We start from the raw sequence: 21,215 nt of genomic DNA on the forward strand, positions 1-21,215 counted from the left end.
CATTCAGCATTCTACATATTTGGATAAGGGTATAACAGACACACCCTATAAATGGGTAGAACATGTTCAAAGCAAAACAAATAACACTCAGATTAATGTTTGGTATATAATTAGATTAAGAATTTGCCAAAATGATTAGCTGTGTTGGGTCCACCTTTTCCCTCAAAAGGCCCTTTAATGTCAACCACAGTTCATGCTAAGAACAGAAACACTGATGCAGAGATCATCTATTCCAGCCTTACTCACAATTCTTGGGGTTACCAAGAATTGCGTCCCATAGAAAATGTTGCACCAAGTTACACATTATATATGTATGAAAGAAAAGTTACCCTGGAAGCCTCAATCAGGGCACTGTGCTAATGGTCTGGGAAGCCAGTTAGCTATTGCCATCTACTCACTGAGTCACTGCCAAAGGACAAGAACTTGAAGGTAGCCCCTAGTCATAGGCAGCTACTCACATTTGAATGCATTCAAATAAAAAATAGCTGGAACTCTGAGTCCCTTGTTGTACTCTTCAGAATCATTGCAGACAGACCAGTGGCAGTGTGGAGCAGCTTCACCACAGAACATTTTCCACACTGTAGTGCTGATGAAAAACAAGGCACAGCCTTGATTCCCTAACCAGCTCTTCCATAACTTAGTGACTTTCATACCTGGCTTTCCTGACTCGCTACTCTGTTCTGCTGAGTTATTTACTCATTTCTAGGGTTTGCTCTGTGAGCAGGTGGGGTTCAAGCTTGGGATGGATTTAAAGGAGACTGACCTGGTATGGCCGGACTTTGTGATGAATTTCTTGGATTCCAACCTCCCTGGTTCTCACATCTCGGCACTGCCAAAAAATCAAAATAGTGACTCACTCACTCAATGTTCATTTAAAATAAAGCCTGGGCTCAAAATCAAGTCTGAACATGACTTACGCTGAAACAAAAGAATGAAAACTTAGAAAAGCCATCTTTGATAAATTTGAGGATAGGACTTTGTAAAATAGTACAGTTTTCCTTTTAAAATGAATTCAGAATCCAGAGAGACCATCTATACTATTGGGGAATAAAGAATAGTAAGTTAGAAAGTTAGAAGATAGTTTTGCCCAATAGATTTAACTGTTTGAAAAACCCAACCCAAAAATATGAATAAAAATACAATCCCAAAATATGATCACAGAAGAGCAAAAATTCTTAAATTTTTGAAACCTTCACTGTGTATGAAATTAATGTTTAATATCGTATCATTTTTAAATATGTTAAAAGATGCATATTAAAGGTATATTTCCCTTTCAAAGAAAGGCATTGTGGGAGAAAGAATTGAAAGAAGGAAGGGAAGATGGAGAAAGAACCTAGAGTCATGTAACACAAGTTGAATCTCAACATCAGATGGCTCTTAGGCATCCCCTGTTGTGCACAGCTTCTAGGAGACAATGTCAATGCAATACCTAGTCTGTATGGCAGGATCTGTAACAACCCTCACTCCTACTCCTCAACCCAGTGTGCATCCTATAGAGCCTGACACATCATTACAAAATCCTTGCATTCATTATCCAGTGACATGTCCTATGGCATATTCTCCCCATACAGAATAAACCATAAATATTTTTCAGGATTCTAATACTTCCTACCAGTGAAACAAGATCATGCTAGAAAATCTGACAATATCATGCAAGCAATTTTACTAGCAATGCATCTATAAGAGCTCAGTATTCAGTTTTGCAAAAACAAAGGTATTTTGATGCTTTGGGAAACCTGCCCAGAAGGCTACTCTGCTGATGTGGCCACCAGATTCTGTAGCTATCTACTAAGAGCAGATTCTCTCTTCCAGCCCAGCTCTATACAGGAGACTGTGTGTGACTGAGTTACCTGCCAATCAACAGGTACCCACTGCTTTCTACTTCTTGTTCTTTCCTGGGGCATGGCTTTGTTTGTTTTTTTTTATAAGGCAGAGACGATATGTACTTTCTGGTAAGAACACTGCCTATGGGACTTGGGTCTTTGGATTCAATCATGGATTGAATTGCAGAGGCTAGCAAGGATTAGGTGGGGCAGGGTTAAAGAAGATCAACAGACAGGGAGACTGCCAGTAGGCAGGTCTGCTGGTTCTCTAGAGTGGGTTCTTAGGAGGCCAGAGATGTAGACTGAGGACAACCAGAGAGTGGGGAGCAGAACAGACACGCAGTCCTGTATGGGGCTGCTAATCTTCCTACACGTACTTGCTTATTTCTAAAACTGAAAAGTTGTCTATTACATTTAATTAATTGCTATATTACTTTTTTTGTTGAATAAACCAATGACATTAAAAAAATCCTCTTTTGGACTATGTTTTAGATTTTTTTTCCCCTCCATAATAAGTAGAGTAAGTGTCCACATATGTGTGCTGTGCTGGTCTTGGAACCATCTCTCTGAAAGCATGGTCCATGTTTGAACACACACAGTCAACAGATCCCCTCAACCTCTCCCAACCAATGGCACTGCATTTCAAAGGTAGAGCCTAACCCCTGGTATCCTGTCCAGGCACCACTCCTGGCTTATCTCTTCAGAAGCCTTAAGAAGTTTCTAGGATGCTTCATTTCGAACTCACTACTACCTCCAGAGACTGTCAAAATTAACAGCGTCCTTCATTCTGTTATGGTAAGAGAGAGAAGCTGCTTAGTAAGAATAAAGTCAATAGGTCACAGAAGTCAGAAGAGGACACAGGGACAGCAGCAGCCTTTGTCACCACCCACTTCAGCTTCTACATGCTACAGAGAACACTTCTAACATACATAAGCTTTCTGACTCAACTGGTAGCAGCAATGCCCAAGAGTAACAGCCCTGGAGACACATGTTTCTTTTTTTCTTTACAGTACACCTGGCAGCCACATTTACTCATACCTGTATTCCAAGATCTTTCATTCTTGCAAATGCCAACTCTCGCAGGTTGCCATGCTCTACTCCTGAGCTGACAAGGGGCATCGGAATGTCTCTGTAGGAGAAGAAAAATCAGTTGTAGAAAATGTAAACCATTCTCTATAGCAGTATGGCAGGGAGATTTAAAACAAACAAACAAAACCCCAACAGCCCCCCCCAAACAATGAAAAGCCACAAAGCCATGGGGCAGAAAGCAGAAGCAGAGTATCCCAAGGAGGAGAGGGAGCAAGATCGAGAGCATCCCTACACCCCAGTTTCCCCATTTTCAAAGCTGATTCCACCCACCTCTCCTCTCAGGGGGTTTGTGAAACACATCTAATGGAAATCATATTAGAGAACAAAACATAGTATCTGCCCAAACGCCTGGGAGCTATTAGGAAGGATTTGGGGCTCATGAGACAACTGTACTAAATGAAACTAAATGCACTAAATGAAATAAGAATTAAAAGAAATAAACCTCAACTTAATGAAGAGAAGTAACAATTCTGATTCATATACCACTTTGCAAACACTTTCCCTCCCAAACAATAGCAGAAAGTCACCAAGAAGGTCAAAAGCCCTACTGAGTCTCCCTCCAATCTAAACCAGAAGGGACTCTGCTTAAGGAGGAGGAAATGAGATTTATCTTCTGCACTGGTATAGCAGAGTGCCAGACATCAAGGAGACACCAATCAGAAGCTAGATTTAGGGGTTGTATTGTATGAGATCCTGAAAGTGTATCAAAGAGCACAAAGAACCGTTTCGCAGATCTATCAGATACTATAAAGAGATATATACTATAAAGATACTATAAAGAGAAACACACCAGGAGGCCCAAAGTGAGATTGATCTAAGAAATTTATGTTTTTGACTAACTAGCTAGCATATATCATTTATGTATAGTTTTTAGTAAAATGATTCTTAACTTTAGAATATTAGTCTGTTAAATTCAATATATGCTTCAAAGTTGGTAATCAGATAAAATCACACAAAGGTTATGAAAGTAAAAATTAGCAAGGAATACAGACATTGCTTAAAATCTTTCTGCTTATATTACATAAGCCAAATATAAAATCAAAGTGCCCCCCTTTTAACATGGAGATATTTTATAGCAATTTGTAAGTGTGTGGAATATATAACTATCATATGAACATACTAAATATTTCAAAACTTAAAATACTCTTCCAAACACTTGTTTACATGGTCTGAAATTCACCCGAGATGATCAGCAGAGGCCATGCTAATAATAACTGACAAATACATTTTGTGTCTTATTATTCATGATAGTTATGTCCTGTAAGGTTGTTATGAACAATGAACTAAACAAAACTGGAGTAACTGCTCCTAAGAAATGCAGGGCTAGGGCTAATTCAAGTGATTAGGGCATAACCTTGCTTTGTGTGTGTTTGTGTTAAAATAACTATGATACATTTATCAGGAGGCTGCTGTATAATTTGTGGGACCCAGTACAAAGTGAGAACATGTAGCTTCTTATTATAAAATTATTAACAACTTCAAGATGGTGGATGGGGTAGCAAGCCAGGTACTAGGCCCATGAGACCACATAGACTGCATGTTCTTATAGATGCTCATTACCAGAGAGCCTTACAAGAATGCCACCAGTTCATAAAGTCCTGAATTTATGCCTGTCACTATAAAAATGAAACACAGCTTTAATGGCCTTTGGTAGTGACATGCCTGGAGCAAAGCAGATGGAAGCTCTCAGTCATTAAGGATCAGAAATGTGGCAACTGCACTCTCAGCGTAGTATTCTTCACTGGGACAGAGGGACACCATTCTGCACTCGGCAAGCACCTTCTACCTGCAGAGCAGTGCATGATGGGTCTCAATTCCACACTCAGACTGGGTTACAACTCTCTGGACAAGCAGAACCTGGGCCAGGCCGTGAAAAGGCTGACCTTGTTGCCTCATCGAGACAGGAGTCAAAATTCCTTTTAGGTTTCTCTAAGTAATTCAATCTGGTCTCTTTCCTGGCAGGAAGAGAGATTACACATGCGAATATTGGCTCAACAGGTAATATTTCAAGCTTAGAGGTGCTAATATTTACAATTTTCTCATCAGAAACCTTTCCAAGTTGTGTTTATAGCTTTTTTGTCTGAAGTTTCTCATGCATCAGAAGCATGCTTTGGTTGCAAATTGGTATTCCTAGTCAGACGCCTCACAGTGATTTAATATCATATCCAGGCAGACAGCTGTCAAATAGCCCAGGGGCAACAGCGCTCTAATGCAGAGCCCATCATGTGCCTGGACAGAATTTTACACTTAATCACTGACTACAGTCCTCGGGGCTGGAATGCAGAACCTTCCAGCAGGATGTGCTTCATAAAAACACCAGGAAGATGCTCCTGACTCAACTGTCAGAAAGCTAAAAAGTATGAGATAGTCAAGAGGCAAGCAGGCAGGGGTGGGGTATAGGAAATAACCAATGGGAACATCAAGTAATCAATTAGTAAGACAGAAAAGCAGAAGGAAACCTAAAATATGGTGTTTCACTTGCATTACCTCCTCTCTAGAGACTTGCCTAAAACACAGTCTCTAACTCTTTTCACCAAGGGAAGCCTGCAAAAGTTCACCTTTGCAAGCCAACTGTGGTGGGTGGAGATTATGAGGTGGTTGAGTTCCAAAAGGCCCAGGGCAGAAAAGACACCCGTGACTTCCTTGGACTACACTACCAAACAAAAATAAAGGAGGTACAGGGTTCCTCAGGAGGCTTTTCTTGGTCACCAGGGGCTTCTTTCTACAAGCCTGTTAGCCTCCACATTAGACTGAGGGGCTGAAGACATGCCTAGGCCAGCAGCAGTTTTCTAACCCACAGATCTAGCCTAAAACTTTGAGATTGAAGGGAGAAAAAACCGGCTGAGTGAAATACCACCTGTCTTAGCCACTTAACACTGCTAAACACCTAACCTTTCCTCTGTATCTTTATACTTGATTGCGTGTATGTGTGTTTTTCTGTGTGCACACATGTGCAGGTACCAATGGAGGGGTCAGATTCCCTGGAACTGGAGTTACAGGTTGCTGTGAGATGTCTAATGTGGATGCTGGCATCCTCTGGTCCTCTGCAATAGCAGTACTTGTGCTTAATGGCTGAGCCATCTCTCCAGCCCCTCCTCTGCACCTCTGTAATAAGGTTTATGCTGCTCATTTACATTTTCATTTAAAGTTTTATCATCCAGCTGTTGATACAAGTTTCTTTCTTGAGGTTCAGACATAACAAATTCTACCTCAGTCTGAATATAAATTTTAATACTTCTTGAAATGAAACTTCAGGGTTTTAAACACACTCGATGGTATTTCACACCAGGAATATTGCTGTCTGATGTTCTGATACTTAAGTGTCCCATTCTGGCAGGAACTGTCAGTTCTCTCTAGCTTCCTATTTGTCCAGGTAAGAGGATTCAAAGTGAGTTAACATTTACGAATTCCTTTTTTTTTGGGGGGGGTTATCCCCATAAAAAGCATCACTCTTTTTTTTTTTTTTTGTAATCTGGATCCCATGACTTGTAAATTAGACACAAGCAAGTCAGGTAAGAACACAAGCGATAATCAGACACAAGGCAAGAGCTAATCCCCACTAATGGGAAAATGAAAATCATACCCTCAATGTAAAGAGTTATAGGCATGCAATGTTAAAAAGGATGAGATAAAACAGGAATGATTTACATGAATTGGCATAATCTCTTTAGAAACACTTATTAACTGTATCTATACACATAGTAAACCCCATCCCGTTTATAATTCTTTTTTCAAAAAGGACTTAAAGCATTAAAATGATGATTAAAAAAAATACATAGATGTCTTACCATATGTAATTCTTTCCATGGATTATACTATAGTAGAAGTGGAAATTTGGATACACATTGATTTTAGCTATGATAGAGACTAGGATAATAATGAAAGGGGGTTAGGCATGGTGGACATACCTTTAATCATAGCCCCTGAGAAGCACATAGAGAGACCCTGTGTCAATGGGGGAGAGGGAGAGGTAGGGGGAGGGTTTGGGATGAAAATAGACTTGGTTAATGTCAACTGTCAATTTGATGAGCTCTAGAACCACTTGGGACAGGCTTCTGGGAATGCCTGTGGGAGACTATCTTGATTAGGTAAACTGAGGTTGGAATTTCTGCCCACTGTAGGTGGCACCATCCCTAGGGTGAGATCCTTTACTGCATTAGGAAGGAGAAAGTGAGGGAGCACAATCACCACTTTCTGCAGCTGCCCCAAACTCCTACTGCTGAGACTTCCTTGACAGGTCAGCCTGTAGCCTCGAACTGTGAGCTAAAAACATTCCTTTTTCTTTTAAGTTTTTTTTCTCCTTTAAATTGGCATGCCTTAAAACAAAAACAAACAAACAAAAAAAAGGAAAAGTAACTAAGACAACCTGGAAACAACCTAAATGTCTTCCTAGCAATGAGACCAATTACTATGTAAGACAGACGGACATAAGACTATTATGTTGCCATTAAAGTATAGCCCTGAAAATGATCTTAATCTTTTCTTTTTGTATTTGAAAGCTTTTAATTAGCTACATATAAGCTTCTTTTTCATTTTTTTTAAAAAATATGGAACGCTTCACGAATTTGCATGTCATCCTTGCGCAGGGGCCATGATAATCTCTCTGCATCGTTCCAATTTTGGTGTATGTGCTGCCAAAGCAAGCACAAGCTTTTAATATCTATACATAAACAGGTCTCAGTGTGATGTTCTGATATATCAACACACTGTAGGTTTATCGAATTATTTAGCAATCCAGCCCCCATAGTATCAATAAGAACTCTTTCTTATCATAATTGCCTTTGTGGTTGGGGGCAGTGGGTCTAGGATTGAACCCTAGGCCCCACTTGCTGAATAAATGTTTTGGGCTGGGCTATACTTCAGCCTCATTTCCTTGACAAATGTAACTCTACAGCTCTAACAAGGCTACTGCTTCAACAGAGCAGCCACCCCTCCCACTTAACTGTATTTTGTTTCAATTGATGAATGACGACCTAATGAGTGCCAGCCTGGTTCTACTTATTCTTGTATGGGATCAGTTTGTTTAGATTCCACACACTAGTGAGATAATGTGGTGTTTGGTTCTCTATATCTGGCTTACTTCATGTAAACACTGTCATATTTACCAGTGTCTGCAAAGATGAATTCCCATCAAATAAGGACGTTTTTTTAAACAGGGTAAGCTCATTGTTAACACGTGTGCTGCTGAAGGAATTGTAAGTTCCAGGACATTATTATATTCATGTGGACAGAGTACTCTGTGGCTGGCTATGAAGGCATTATACATTTTAAACATCAACATATCATACTTTGCTGGAGCCAAAGCAAAACACTGCATGGTTGCAACGCAATGTATGAAGCAAAAACCACACCATGTAAATAAACATGGACCAACATATGCAATCCTACACACTACTTCAGCATTACACAAGTGGAGGCTAAATTTCCAGTGATTATTGAGGACAAATGGGAACTTACAGTCTATATTAAGTTTGAATAATTATTAAATGCAGTACTGATTCCCTCAGTATCCGTGACAGTATGGTTCCAGGATCACCTGCAGGTACTACAAAATGCTTGTTGCCTTGAAGATGATGCCATAAACATAGGCTTTAAAGAACCTCCAGACGACCCATCACACCTACTGTAAGGCAAATGCTGAGGAGTCACTGCTACACTGTTGTTAGAGAACAACAGCAGGAGAAAAAGTGTTTGTGTGTTCACTGTAGCTTCTCCCTGGGAAGTTTTTAACTGAGGTGGGTTGAGGCCATGGATGTAGAACTCATGAGACATAGGAAGCCAAATGTACATAGAAAATCTGGAAATAAAAATGGGCACAATCCAAATAGCAGATGTTGAAAGGGCTCAGTTATATTTTAAAACCATCAAAATAAATAATAATTTAAAGAGATAAAATGGAAAACATTATAAAAATATTGTCTTTTAATTAAACCAGCAAAGGGTTATCTTCAAAGTCTGGTGAGTCACCAGCCCCAAAGCATGAAAACCTGACCCCACGCTGGCACCTCACTGAGTGTGTGGACCCTTGCTATCTTCAAACAGCTGTCCTTGGACTCAAGGGCATCATGACTCCACCCCTTCAGAAGACCTCACCATCTCTTGTGTTTGTGACGCAGAGGGCATTCCTCAAAGCCTGAAGGCTGCATACTCCATTGTCCCTCTCCCTTAGACACTTAAAAGATGGGGGCTGCTGTCACCCCCCAAATCATTATTGTCTCAGTTGGTGCAGGCAGGATAATGGTCCATGACTCTATTTGCTAAGTTCCCTGAAATGGAAGGTTTTCATGTTACACACACGTCTCTGCTGCCTCTGACTCAAGAGGAAGGAAACAGGAGGCTCTGTCATCATTAGCTCCTTTCATTTGAAGACCCTGGTTATCGGGGCTGGGTGGCAGGGGAACTGGCCTCTTCTGTGTCTGTGTGGTCAAGTCAGACACACATGGCCTTTGCCTTTGCCTCTGCGACTGCTCTCGCAGTGCCCCTCTTTCCTGTTGTACTAATTCACATCTTGGGAAACAATCTCTAAGTCACAGAAGAAGTTCAAATAACTATGGTTCGGGCTGGAGAGATGGCTCAGCCGTTAAAGGCTAGGCTCACAACCAAATAACTATGGTTCCTGATCCACCCGAGAGTGAGAAGTGAGTAAGACATGGTAAGACTCGGGACACTTGGACATTTCTTGTGAGCAGATTCTATCACAACTACAAACCTGCCACCAACAGACACTCTGCTGTTGCTCTTTGACCCCAACAGAGTTGCACCAGCATCTTAACAAGTCCTTCAAGCAAAAGGACCCAGTCCCTATCTTGTACTTAGCTGTCATGTTTCTTCAGTCTCCATCAAACAGAACTAACTCCCTGACCCCAATACTTGAAAAGATGAAGCTTTAGCTATGTTCTAGAATGTGTGTCTACTTGGGGTTGTATAATGCTGGCTCATGATTAGACTCAGTTACAGATGCTGGGCTGAGGTGAGCTATGTATGGTGTTAATCGGTCCTAGCAGATGGCACACAACTCGCTTCATCGGTTTTGGATAATGTTCACCCCAGTTAGTGGCCAGGCTTCTCCCATGCCACACGGCTCTTTTCTATTGTGTAGTAAGTATATTGTGGGGAGAAATTTCAACTTTGTGTAGTCAGTTTTAGCTCTTAGTTGGTGAGCGGTCAGCAGGTAATTATATTCTTTCAGGTTTCCACCAACACTGAAGTGAACCAGACCCACTGCTCCTACAGAACACACAGGATTAGGTGGCCATGAGCCTCTCCTGCCAGATGTTTTGCCAACCATCAATAATTAAGTGCCTGCTCTCTGCGGTTCTGTTTAAAGACACCTTATTTAGCATATATAGTTGATGGATTCACACTGAACTCAGTTCTCTCTTGGGCATATCAATAAAGGTTCCCCAGCACAAGCTATTCCCTCCATAAGTCACTTCATGGCCTTCCAGCACTTAGGAGCAACAGACAGCACTTGAGCGCTGTGTTTGGAGGTCATTTTAAAGAGCCAATTCCTAACTAGCTCACAAAAATCTGAGAAATGTAGCATTAAGCAGAGTGCAAAAAGAACACTTGTTTAGAGTGTGAGGGCTGGAAAGAGGCAGAGAGGCACTGTTCTGCCCTCGGCTAAGAGTGTGTATGTGAGGGACCCAAATTGTTCACTGTTCTGAGAATGATTTATGGCAAATGTGTTACAAGGATAGAGTCTGAGTCACACAATTTTCTAGTAGGTAAATTTGCAAATATAGAATCTACATGTGATGAAGACTGCTGATATTATGCTTCTGAGGAATACAAATTACTGACCTAAGGAAGATTAGTAGTTGAACCAAAAGACTCCTACTTTATCCATTTGGTTATAGTTTATTAAAACATGCACACGGTCTACATTTCTATAATGTATGTGCACGTACATGGAGGCCAGAGACCAACTCTGGTGTGGTTCCTCGGGGCTGAAAAACATTCTTTTGGGACAGACTCACAGTGGTCTGGAATTCACCAAGTAAGTTAGGCTGGTTGGCCTGAGCTCCCAGGGCCTGCCTGTCTCTCTCCCTAGTGCTGTGACTGCAAGCATGTGTTACCACTCTGGGTTTTCTTTACCTGGGTGCTGGGAAATCACAGTCAGGTCCTCATGCTTGCATGGCAAGTACTTTACTGACTGACTCATTTCCCCAGCCCCCCCAAATATTTATTTTGATGTTCAAATTGTCCTAGATCTTTCCCATGGGACCCCTTCAAGTTGTTCTTACTTTCCTGGTCCATAGATAAATGGATGCTGAAAAAATATATGGCATTGGCAATGAGGCCTGGGCACACTGTCCTTAGTTTCTATTTTAAACACACAGCATTCCCGACAATTCTACTTCTAATTTAAAAAAGAATTCAAAATTCTTGATATCAAAGCAGACTACTTCTTTAGAGAATATCCGTTATGTGGTACTAAAAGGTAACACACACCTCTGCACTCGGTACACACGAGTCCATGGGGGCACGAGGGCGAGGATCCGAGCCACCAGCTCGACCAGGTCACTGGGAGAATAGCTCCTGTATCTTCCTGATTTCCACAGCTCATACAGCCCAGTTCCACGGATCACCAGGGTAGGATACAGCTTCAAACCATCAGGACGAAAAGCAGGGTTCTCAAAAAATTCCTATGGATAGAGAACCAAAAATTATCCCTCCATTAGTTCTGTCCCCACAGGGAAGGCTCACGCTCATGGCAGCTTCTCTCCACCTACAACAGGCCTGCAGCTGCCTATCCTTAATGTCCAGAAGTAAACATGGGGATGACAAGATGCCACTGTTCCCTAACCCCAGCCTGTGTTGCCCTACGCAGTCTATGGCTGCCACCAGTCTCACAATGAGTGATACTCTTTGGAAAGGCTACCCTTCTTCCTTCTAGACTACAACATCTTTAATAATAGATATGACTGTTGCAACTTTTGAAAAATTGTGAAAAAAACATTTAAGTAAGTCCTATCAAAACCTACAATGTTAACAAAGGGAGAACAAACAAACAAATCTACAATGTTTACAATAGGGCCCTTTACAGAGAAAGTCAGCTGGTCCCTGGATGTCACACTTTTGTCCTCAGGCCAACTGGCACCACTTCTAACCTGGGCTTCACAGTCCATTTGTTATCTGGACACTGAGCAATTCACCTGGTTCCTCTACTTCTGACATAGACCTCTTGTATCTTACAGTCCTACCAGCTGCTCCTTTATCTGGGAGGCAGCAGGGAGACACCAGGCTTTGTTCTTTGCAGGACTCTGAATGGCACTGACTCTAATCTTGACTGTACATCACTCTACTGGACAGAGGTGTGTTCACAGAGTGCCCTCCTTCCCACTCCTGCACCCCTATCAGAATCTATCCAGTCAGCAGTGCTCTAGCTCTGGAAATTTTAATGGTGCTTTAAAATCTTTGGTTACACTATCCTCGAAAAGTTTCCATTGTTTAGCTTGCTTTCAAGCAAATGTTACTATAGGTTTTAGATTTCACTGACTGTCATCTTCTTGAATGCTGTATTCTTGTTGCACCATGTGGTCTTGGAGACATTCTTTCGTAACTGTGATTTCCTTTGTAACAATTATATTTTACAGATTCACCAGGTCTTTAAAAAACTCTCGGCCTAACCTGAATCTACACTGAACACAATGTCAGAAAAGTTCTCATTCCAGGAGACACATGGGCTGCTTTGTTCCTTTTGTAAGAACGAAGCTAGACTGAACTGGTCCTGGACCCATGATTAAACAAAGAGAGTTAAAACATGGGTTTCTCTCTTTCTCCTCTAAAATCGTAGGGCAAGATGAAACATTTTCCAGGAAATATAAACTTAGAAGAACAAAGAACAAGAAAGGAGACAAGGGGGGACATGGACTAGCACCATGATTTAAAAACAGGAAACAGATGAAGCCTGGCACACAACTGTGAAAGGGAAGAAAACTCAAGTTAAGAGACTGATGAAGGTCAGCTCATCACACCACAGTCCCATAAAGGCTCACATACCAAAAGGCCCAGGAGACGCGCAGAGTGGAACAGACATGGAGTAAAAAATGGATACTGGATCCCTGGTTGCATACAGAGGGACTTGTTTCTACTCCCTCTGCTGGCTGAGAAGGTTTTCTTTTTTTCCCTCTGGAGACATGGGACTAAAGGACTCTGGCCACAAAGAATGAGGGCAGAAAAGCTAGCATCCTAACTGACAGGCCCTGTGCCTTACCTATCCCACCTGCCACCACTTCGAAATGCCACCTCTTGTGACATAAAAAACATCAAGAAAAAGCTACTTCATCCATATGTAAATGTGAGCATGACTGTGTTGCATGTGCATAAACAACCTTAGTTCCTCAAAGCCTAACAAAATTATTATTATTTTTTTATGTGTAAAAGTGTCTACATGTTTGGCTATATACCACATGTGTGTCTAGTGCCCAGGGAGGCCAGAAGGTGTTAGATCCCTGGAATTGGAGTTACAGACCGCTATAAGCCACCATGTGAGTGCTGGGTCTAGAACCCAGGTCTTCTGTAAAAGTTAACCATTGAGCCATCATCTCTCTAGCCCCAAGCCTAGGCATTTTTAAAGTCTGAAAAGAATATATCAAAATACAGTTTGTCTGACAATGGGGAGATGGGTGACCATTCTTTATTGTGTTTCTAATATTTTGGAACAGGTTTTATAGCTTTAAGAATGGAAAACACAAAGCAAACAAGCAAGAGCAGAGAGGTGCAGAAAGAGTGCAGAGGCAATCTGGGTCTGCAGTCTCAAGGCCATACTTACTATAAACTGCTCAATGTCTCTTTCTAGTCCCACATTTGGCAGGTCAGGCATCATATGAGCTACCACTTTAAAACCACAATCTTTGGCCAGTTGGAATGATTCACATGTTGCCTTCACAGTGTGGCCCCTGGGAAGAAAATGGACAATTAAGTCATGGGGATGGGGGAGCCGGGGTGAGGCAAGGGGGGTGGTGGAGGAGGAGGAAAAAATCTGTGAGAGGAGTCACTTGGCTGGGAACAGAACCCTAGAAATCACTTTTACATAGCTCTAGGGAGGCCTGGGGGAAAACCACTGTGCTTCTAAGACACTGCTCAGAAATCTCTTATGCACTGTGTACCCAAATGACATGGCTCAACACCATCTGTGAAATCAGCTTATTACTGTAGAACTGGCATTAAACAAGGTCCGCTCACAGTTCTAGCACTTGGGAGGTGGAGGCAGGAGGATTCAAGATCGTCCTTGGCTCCATTCCAGGTTTGGGGACACAGTGGGCAACAACAACAACAACAAAAAACCAAAACAAACCATAAAAGAACTTTGACTTGTAACATTTCATTTAAGATTATGAAATATTGGTAGAGAGGGAAGAAACTATAATATGAAGCAGACTTCCCCAGTGTGGTCCAAGGGTCCATCAGAGAAAGGTTTTGCTGTCACAGGGTCAGATCAATTCTCTTGGAATTCCTTCTCTTGCCATATCCAAGCAGCAAGTAGACCTTGATAACAGTTGGGGTAACTAACAGTTGAAGCCTTGTGACAATTCCTTCTACCACCAGGGTGCTCCCACTTAGCAGACAAAGACCTCAGAAGTCATGGGCTCTATCACACTCCCTTCGGAGACCCCACTTATTCCCATGGTCCCACTCTCATTTCTAATTAGTTTTCACTAATGAGGCTCAAAGTTGTGGGATGAAGCTTGGACTTTCTTCTGAATTTTGCACTCAATTATTCTACTTCAAAGTTACTATACAATGTGTATAGTCATGACTATGTGTATGTGGCTTTAAAAATCAAATTACAAGGAAATATTCATTTCCTTAGCTGTACTGTGTCACATGGGACAGCACAGTAATGGAAAGTGTTGATCCAGTGGAACTGGATCAACTAGAGCAGGCTATCCCTGCTCGAAGGCACACCTTTAGTCCAAAGTGAAACCTCTCCCTTCCAAGGCCCCTGGACTTCCTTTCCTCCTAGCAGTCGCCAAACAACACTCACTGCTTTCCAGGACTCCAGGGTTTCCTGCTTAAATTACTCCAACACCTGTGGGCCCAGTCTGTCTCCCTTCAGCCCCCTTTAAACCATCACACGTATTGGAACAAAAGGGCTCTTACTTCAATGCAGGCATGCTCCTATCTTAGCTCCCAGCCTGCCTCCTGATTAAAGCTCGGGGTCTTGGAGCTGACTTTCCTGGACCTCATAACCCAATACTCTGCCTCCATGTGCTCCCCAACCTCACACAGCTTTCCTCCAGTGGATGCAAGCAACTCTGAGTCTCCTCTGAGCCTCAGCCTACATGTCATTTCTTCAAGAAGCTTCCTTGACTCTCTCCACAGGGACTCCCTAGCACAGCTTATATTACACTCTCCAAGCAGCCTTCCTGTGTGAGGCTTTCCCTACATGGTTTTGCTTTCCTCAGGTTCCCCTTTTGTAGGTACAATACCCACTAGATTATTCCTTGTGCTTAAAAATATTAGCAGATCTGTTACTTAAAGGACAAAGTACTAGGCCTGCCATTCCTCTAGGCTGCTTCTAAGCATGGACCAGTGTTTCCTTAGCTCCCCTTTACAACCCTGATTAGCGGTAGCAGCTGCCAGTGAAACCCTGATTTCTCTGCTCTTTCACCCACGGGGCAGTTATTCACATGGTTTCTGATACACTTCTAGATAGAAGAGGGCATCAGATGCCAACACTAAACATGAAGGCACCAGCAGATGGTCTGAAGAGCAGGGATGGGAGAAGAGATTAAAAAGCCAACATCTCATATTTTTCTCTGAGACTGGGCTCAAGGAAGAAACCTGGTCAGAGCCACCAACTCACCTGTTGGTGTCTCTGGCCACATCTTCATAGACACTCTGCACCCCAATCTCCAGCCTCGTGCATCCGTAAGTCAACATGTCGCTCAGGTGTCGCTTCATGCAATAATCAGGTCTGGTCTCAATTGTAATTCCAACACACTTTGTGAAGCTTCTCTCAGAATACCTGCAGAACAGAACTAAAATGACTACACCTGCCAGGATGAGACGGTAGCTAATTGTGTGGGCTCTGGAGCCAGACAGTGTAAGTTCAAATTCCAGCTCTGCTACTTCCTCACCAGGCAAACAGTAATTCTATTAACCTTCTCTGGCCTTGGCATCTTCATCTACAAAATGACGGTAACAATGGTACCCACACTTCACAGAGCTGACACAACTGCACCGGCACATTTTCATGTCATTACCGTTATCATTATTATTCATGCGCAGTTAGCTGCAGCCATAATCATCTTGAAAACAGTGATTTCAACTGTGAAAAGCTATTTCTCAATTCCTAGCAACCGATTTCACATAAGCAAAACCCATCTGCATTACTTATTCTCACTGCATCATAGAGCCATTTTAAATACAAGAAACAAAGGGGAGAGGGGAGCAGCATAGGCTGCAGGGATCATTCGGGTGAAACGTCTTCTGTGTACCCAGAAGCCTAGCTTCCAAGAATGTGCAAAATTAGCGATTCTCAACCAAGTCTAGATACATGATAGTGAGGACCATGGTGGATTTAAGTTAAATGAGACAATGGCATTACTGCTGGCCCAAGGTTATATCATCTGTCAGGGGGCTGATGAGGTGGGGTGGCAGGAACTCGTGATGAAAGTCAGTGGGGTCAACACTGGCCCCCTGACTATCAACTGAGAGGTGTTCTATCATTCCATTTACCACACAAGACACTGAAGCTCAAAGGGAATAAACATCTTATTCAAGATACAAGGTGAATACAATCCAAGTTAGGAGCTGAAGGTGGGTCTGTCTGTCTGAGACTGGGATGGTAGCCTCTGTCCGTCTCGGCATCTCTAACCTAACTGTAATTACCATTCTTCAATCCTTTCCACACTGTTCTCACCAGGTGGGTGGGAAGACCAGGGGAAACCTGAAGGGTTCCTGTTGAAATGGAGAAATGTGTCAGCCACACTGTGGCCTATAGGCTGAAGATGGATGCCGCAACGCTACAGAGAAACTGTGGGTGAGTGTCCAGGTAGCGAGATGTGCTGTCAATTCTAGAGTTTATATATTATCCTTCTGTGGTCTTTGATAGAATTGAAGACAGATAGTTATGGTTATAGTTTTCTTCAGTTATTATAAAAGATAAGTTACCCTTCTTTTTATTTAGACAGAAAAGAGGAGATGATGGGGAAAGTACTTCTGTGTATGTTCATCTTATTAATTGTTGAGTAAAATACTGTTTGGCCAATAGCAGCAAGTTAGACAGGACTAAAAGTCCTGTCTAGGGACTCTGGGATTCTGGGAAATGTAGTAGAGAAGTGGTGATCCAGGCAGGAAGTGACACAACAAGGAGACTCATATTTAGCAAGGAGAAATGGGAACTGTCCCCTTTTTTCCCTTCCAGTGGCGCAATGTTATCCACCGGCAAGGAGGGACGCCAATAAGGCGTCCAATAAGATAAATCTTATAAAATATATAGATTTGTGATAATTAAGACTGAGCTAACAGATGAGGAATCCTAGTCATTGGCCAAGCAGCACTGAACCTAATACAAGTCTCTCTGTGCATTCATTTGGGCCCTAACTCGGGCGGGCGGCTGGCGTAGAGCGCACACGTGGCAGTGGGGCTTGGTGGCTTTTGGCAGAAAGATTTATCGTAACAGAAACCTTTTGCAGCTATATATTTCTCTTCTGAAAAGCAGACATCATAATGATTTGTAACTTAGTTTCATTTCTTCATACTTATGTGTCAATTAAAATGATAACAATTACTCAGCGAATGAAGCATCACTGAGCTGCAGGACTGGCTGCACAGTCTCATCTAATACATTGGAAGTCTTTTGTGAGACGTGACATTGGTGGAAACATGGAGGAAGGAGAAAATTTAAGAAATGAATTATAGAGGGTTCAAGGGCAGTAACTCCTCCATCTCTCTCAAACTTCTCACAAAGTCTGTGCCTGCCAAATAGTGGGCACCAAGGGATGGTGGATAGGAAGTACATAATGGCACGGCTCATCTGCTTCCAACAGCAATTATGGGCTTCAGGAAATTATCTAAAATTAAAACAAGAAAAAAAGAAAAGAAAGGAATCACTGTGGAGAAAGCAAACTATATGGATGGATGAAGGACAAAAAGTAGAAAGCTCTGAGCATGTTTCAAAAAAGTAACAGAGGAAACCCTAAAATCCAGATTCTAACATGTACCACAAACCTTCCTATTAATTGGTATTTCTCAAAAAGCAATGGCCTCAGGCAAGAGAGCCTGGGCATGGTGACAGCTCCATCACTGCTCCTGACAGAAGGTGGTGGCTAAGTGAAAAACAAAGTGGGAACACACCTTTGAGACAAACATCAGAGACAATCAGCTGGGGGACATGTTAGTCCCACTGTTCATTTTTATGACACTAGGGAAACTCAAATACAGAACAAATATGTGCTTAAAGTAGACGACAATGCAAAGTGAGGACAGAAGTGAGCACCGAGGAACGTGCTCCTTACTTGCAGCTACCTGGGCAGCTGAGACAGAAGCTGGCCAAGAGTCCAGGATCAACCTAGTATGGAAATTTAATGAAGGTGTTTCCACTTTCTCCACTTCACACCCACCAAGTGTCTCTACCTTCAGATACATGGGTCCTTACCATTTCCTCTTAGGATCTATCAAGAGATGCAGAGAAAATAACTATACAGAATTATAGAAGAATGAAATTCAATGAAACCATCATTCTCTGTTAGTGAAAACTAAAGTATGGGGGTGACTAGATAAGTAGACAAAAATCCAACCAATATAAATTAATTATCGCTAATTACACCGAATGTTAATACCACTAAACACTGCAATTAAATGGCACACATTATCAAAATGGACAACTCTGCCCACTCCTTTCCCCCCACAAGACTCAAGTACTCTAGGTTTCTGTCTAGAGGAAACCCAGTTGCTCTATAAAGGCATGTAAGTGTGGGAAGTAAGCGAATGGAAAGATATCCAGGGCTAACGGTAAGCACGAGGCTGTATGGCAGAACTAAAGTAGAATAAAGAATCTAGTGGAGGTTGTCAGGTAGGTCACTGAGGACTGCCCTTGAAGGGCTGTGTAACCTAGCTTTCTCCACCATGAGGTGGAGGTTTGCTCTGCCACATTCTTCCTATCACATGCTGAAACTATAGCCTGGAACCTCTAAAACCAAGAGTAAAGACAACAGACCTTTCCTGTCTAACCTGATATGCTGGGTGTTGCAGCATTGCATAGCTCATTAATAGACCATCAGAGCAATGCTAATACACTAGGCTGATTTGTACAAACACAGCAAGATTACTTCCTTTCCAACACACATGCCATGATTCACCAAGAGGGAGCATACAATACACCCCGGTCCATAAAACAAGTCTCCACATATTGAAAAAAGGCAATAAAAAACAAATCTGAAATTGAACTGAATAGGCACTCTGAACAAAATGAAATACAATCAGAAATCAGTAAGATATCAAACAAAACCTCACTGTTCTAATATATAGACACTGAACAATTTCCATATAATCCCTTGAATTTAAGAAATAGAAAAGCTATTATGTAAAAATTTACACAGAATAATTAAAATACAATAATTTAAAATATAAAACATGAAAACATGGTATTTGTATAAAGAAATGTCTACAAGCTGGGCAGGTGGATCTCTGGTCTACATAGTTGAGAGCCTATCTCAAAAAACAAAGAAAAAGAGAAACCATTTTGAATATTTATATTAGAAAAGAAAAATGATGGACAAGATTCTACATCTTACTAAGTCACTAGAAAAAGAACAACCTGGGGGCTGGAAATATGGCTCTGGAGGAGCATAAAGCTAAAAGTACATACTGCTCTTGCAGAGGGCAGGAGTTCAGTTCCCAGCACCCCTTACTCTAGTTCCAAGAGATCTGACAAACTCTTCTGGCTTCTGTGGGCAGCATATACACGCACATACATACACACATGCAGACAGACACACAAATAAAATAAAAATAATCATAAAAAAGTAAAAGCAATAAATGCCTTTACTAAAGGTTGCTAATGAAAAGTAAAGAAAATCTAAATAAATGAGGAGACAGGCCATTTCATGACTGACTACATTGTCAACTCTCTCCCTAGAACCTTTGTCCTACCATTTAAAAATACCCTAACTCTATCACACTTTGTAAGAAAACTGGCCAGCACCAGCTGATTCTGAATTTTATAAAGACATGCAAAGGGCTCAGACTATCTATGGCAATCTTACAAACCAATCACAAAGTTGGAAGACGAATGTTATTTGTCTTCAAAACACACTATAAAGCTACAGTGATCAAAACAGTGTGGTCCTGGCCTACAAACCAAAACCTGCCAGAGGCATTGCACTGTGTGATCCATGTGTATAGTCCTTTGAATTTTAACAAAGGGTTGATAAAATCTAAACGGGAAAGGGGAGTTTTTTTTTTTTTTTTTTTTAAATCATCTTGAAACAATTCACTCTCCATACTGGAGGGAAAAAAAAAAGAAACCTTGACTCCCACCTCATAGTACACATAAAATTAATTCAAGAGGGAATCAGAGAACTAAGAAAACTGAAATTTTAACTAGAAGACAACATAGGAGACTGACTTTGTGTCCTAGGAACATGTAGTTTATTAGTGATAATACAGAAAGCAAAGATAATAAAGAAAAAATAGGTCATATTAGTTCTGCTCTAAAAATCAACAAAATAGTCAAGTTGTAGATGGGATTCTCAAATCAAGGACATGTAAGAGCCTACCCCCAACTCTCAAAAGATTAAATACTTCACAAAGGAAATATAATCGGACAGCACAAGCATACACTCAAGTGCTCAATGACATTAGTCATCAGGAAAATGCAAATTAAAACCACAATAGATGCCATTACACACCCACCAGAATGGCTAAAATTAAAAGGACTGACAACAGCATGTACTGGTGCGGATGCAGAACCACCAAGTGCTCGCCCATTAGTGGTAGGAGTATAAACAGCACAACCATTTCTGGCTGGCAGTTTCTCATAAAACACTAACAGCAAACCTAGCAATTCCCGTTACTACCCAAGAGCAATACATCCATTTAACCATAAAATGACTTGAACAAAAATGGTCACAGAGTTCTATTCATAAAGCTGTAAACTATAAGCAGTCCCATGCCCACTGACAGAAGATCAACACACACTGTGCTTCATGTACCCAACAGAATACTGCTTGGCACTACAAGTGAGCAACTATAGACATACCTAACAACACTAGGGAACCTCAAGCAGTGTTCCCAGGAGACTATGTGATGAACAGTTCCATTTACATGAAGTTCTATAATGGGCATACT

At 41.6% G+C, this 21,215-nt stretch overlaps 1 protein-coding gene and 1 non-coding gene across 2 annotated transcripts in view; both read right to left on the reverse strand.

Annotated features, from left to right (window-relative positions):
• Elp3 (elongator acetyltransferase complex subunit 3) overlaps nt 1-21,215 on the reverse strand; it is a 62,894-nt gene that overhangs the window by 21,451 nt on the left and 20,228 nt on the right. The window contains exons 8-12 of the mRNA XM_027390311.2: nt 15,727-15,888; nt 13,690-13,816; nt 11,367-11,560; nt 2,862-2,952; nt 764-829 (exon numbers count right to left, since the gene is read on the reverse strand). Coding sequence (XP_027246112.1) covers nt 764-829; nt 2,862-2,952; nt 11,367-11,560; nt 13,690-13,816; nt 15,727-15,888 — 640 coding nt within the window. The remainder of the gene's footprint in view (nt 1-763; nt 830-2,861; nt 2,953-11,366; nt 11,561-13,689; nt 13,817-15,726; nt 15,889-21,215) is intronic.
• Nucleotides 7,454-7,559, reverse strand: LOC113832724. Its single transcript, XR_003480173.1, has one exon. It is a non-coding gene; the product is annotated as a U6 spliceosomal RNA (small nuclear RNA).

Source organism: Cricetulus griseus, assembly GCF_003668045.3.
Source record: "Cricetulus griseus strain 17A/GY chromosome 1 unlocalized genomic scaffold, alternate assembly CriGri-PICRH-1.0 chr1_1, whole genome shotgun sequence".
Taxonomy (NCBI): domain Eukaryota; kingdom Metazoa; phylum Chordata; class Mammalia; order Rodentia; family Cricetidae; genus Cricetulus; species Cricetulus griseus.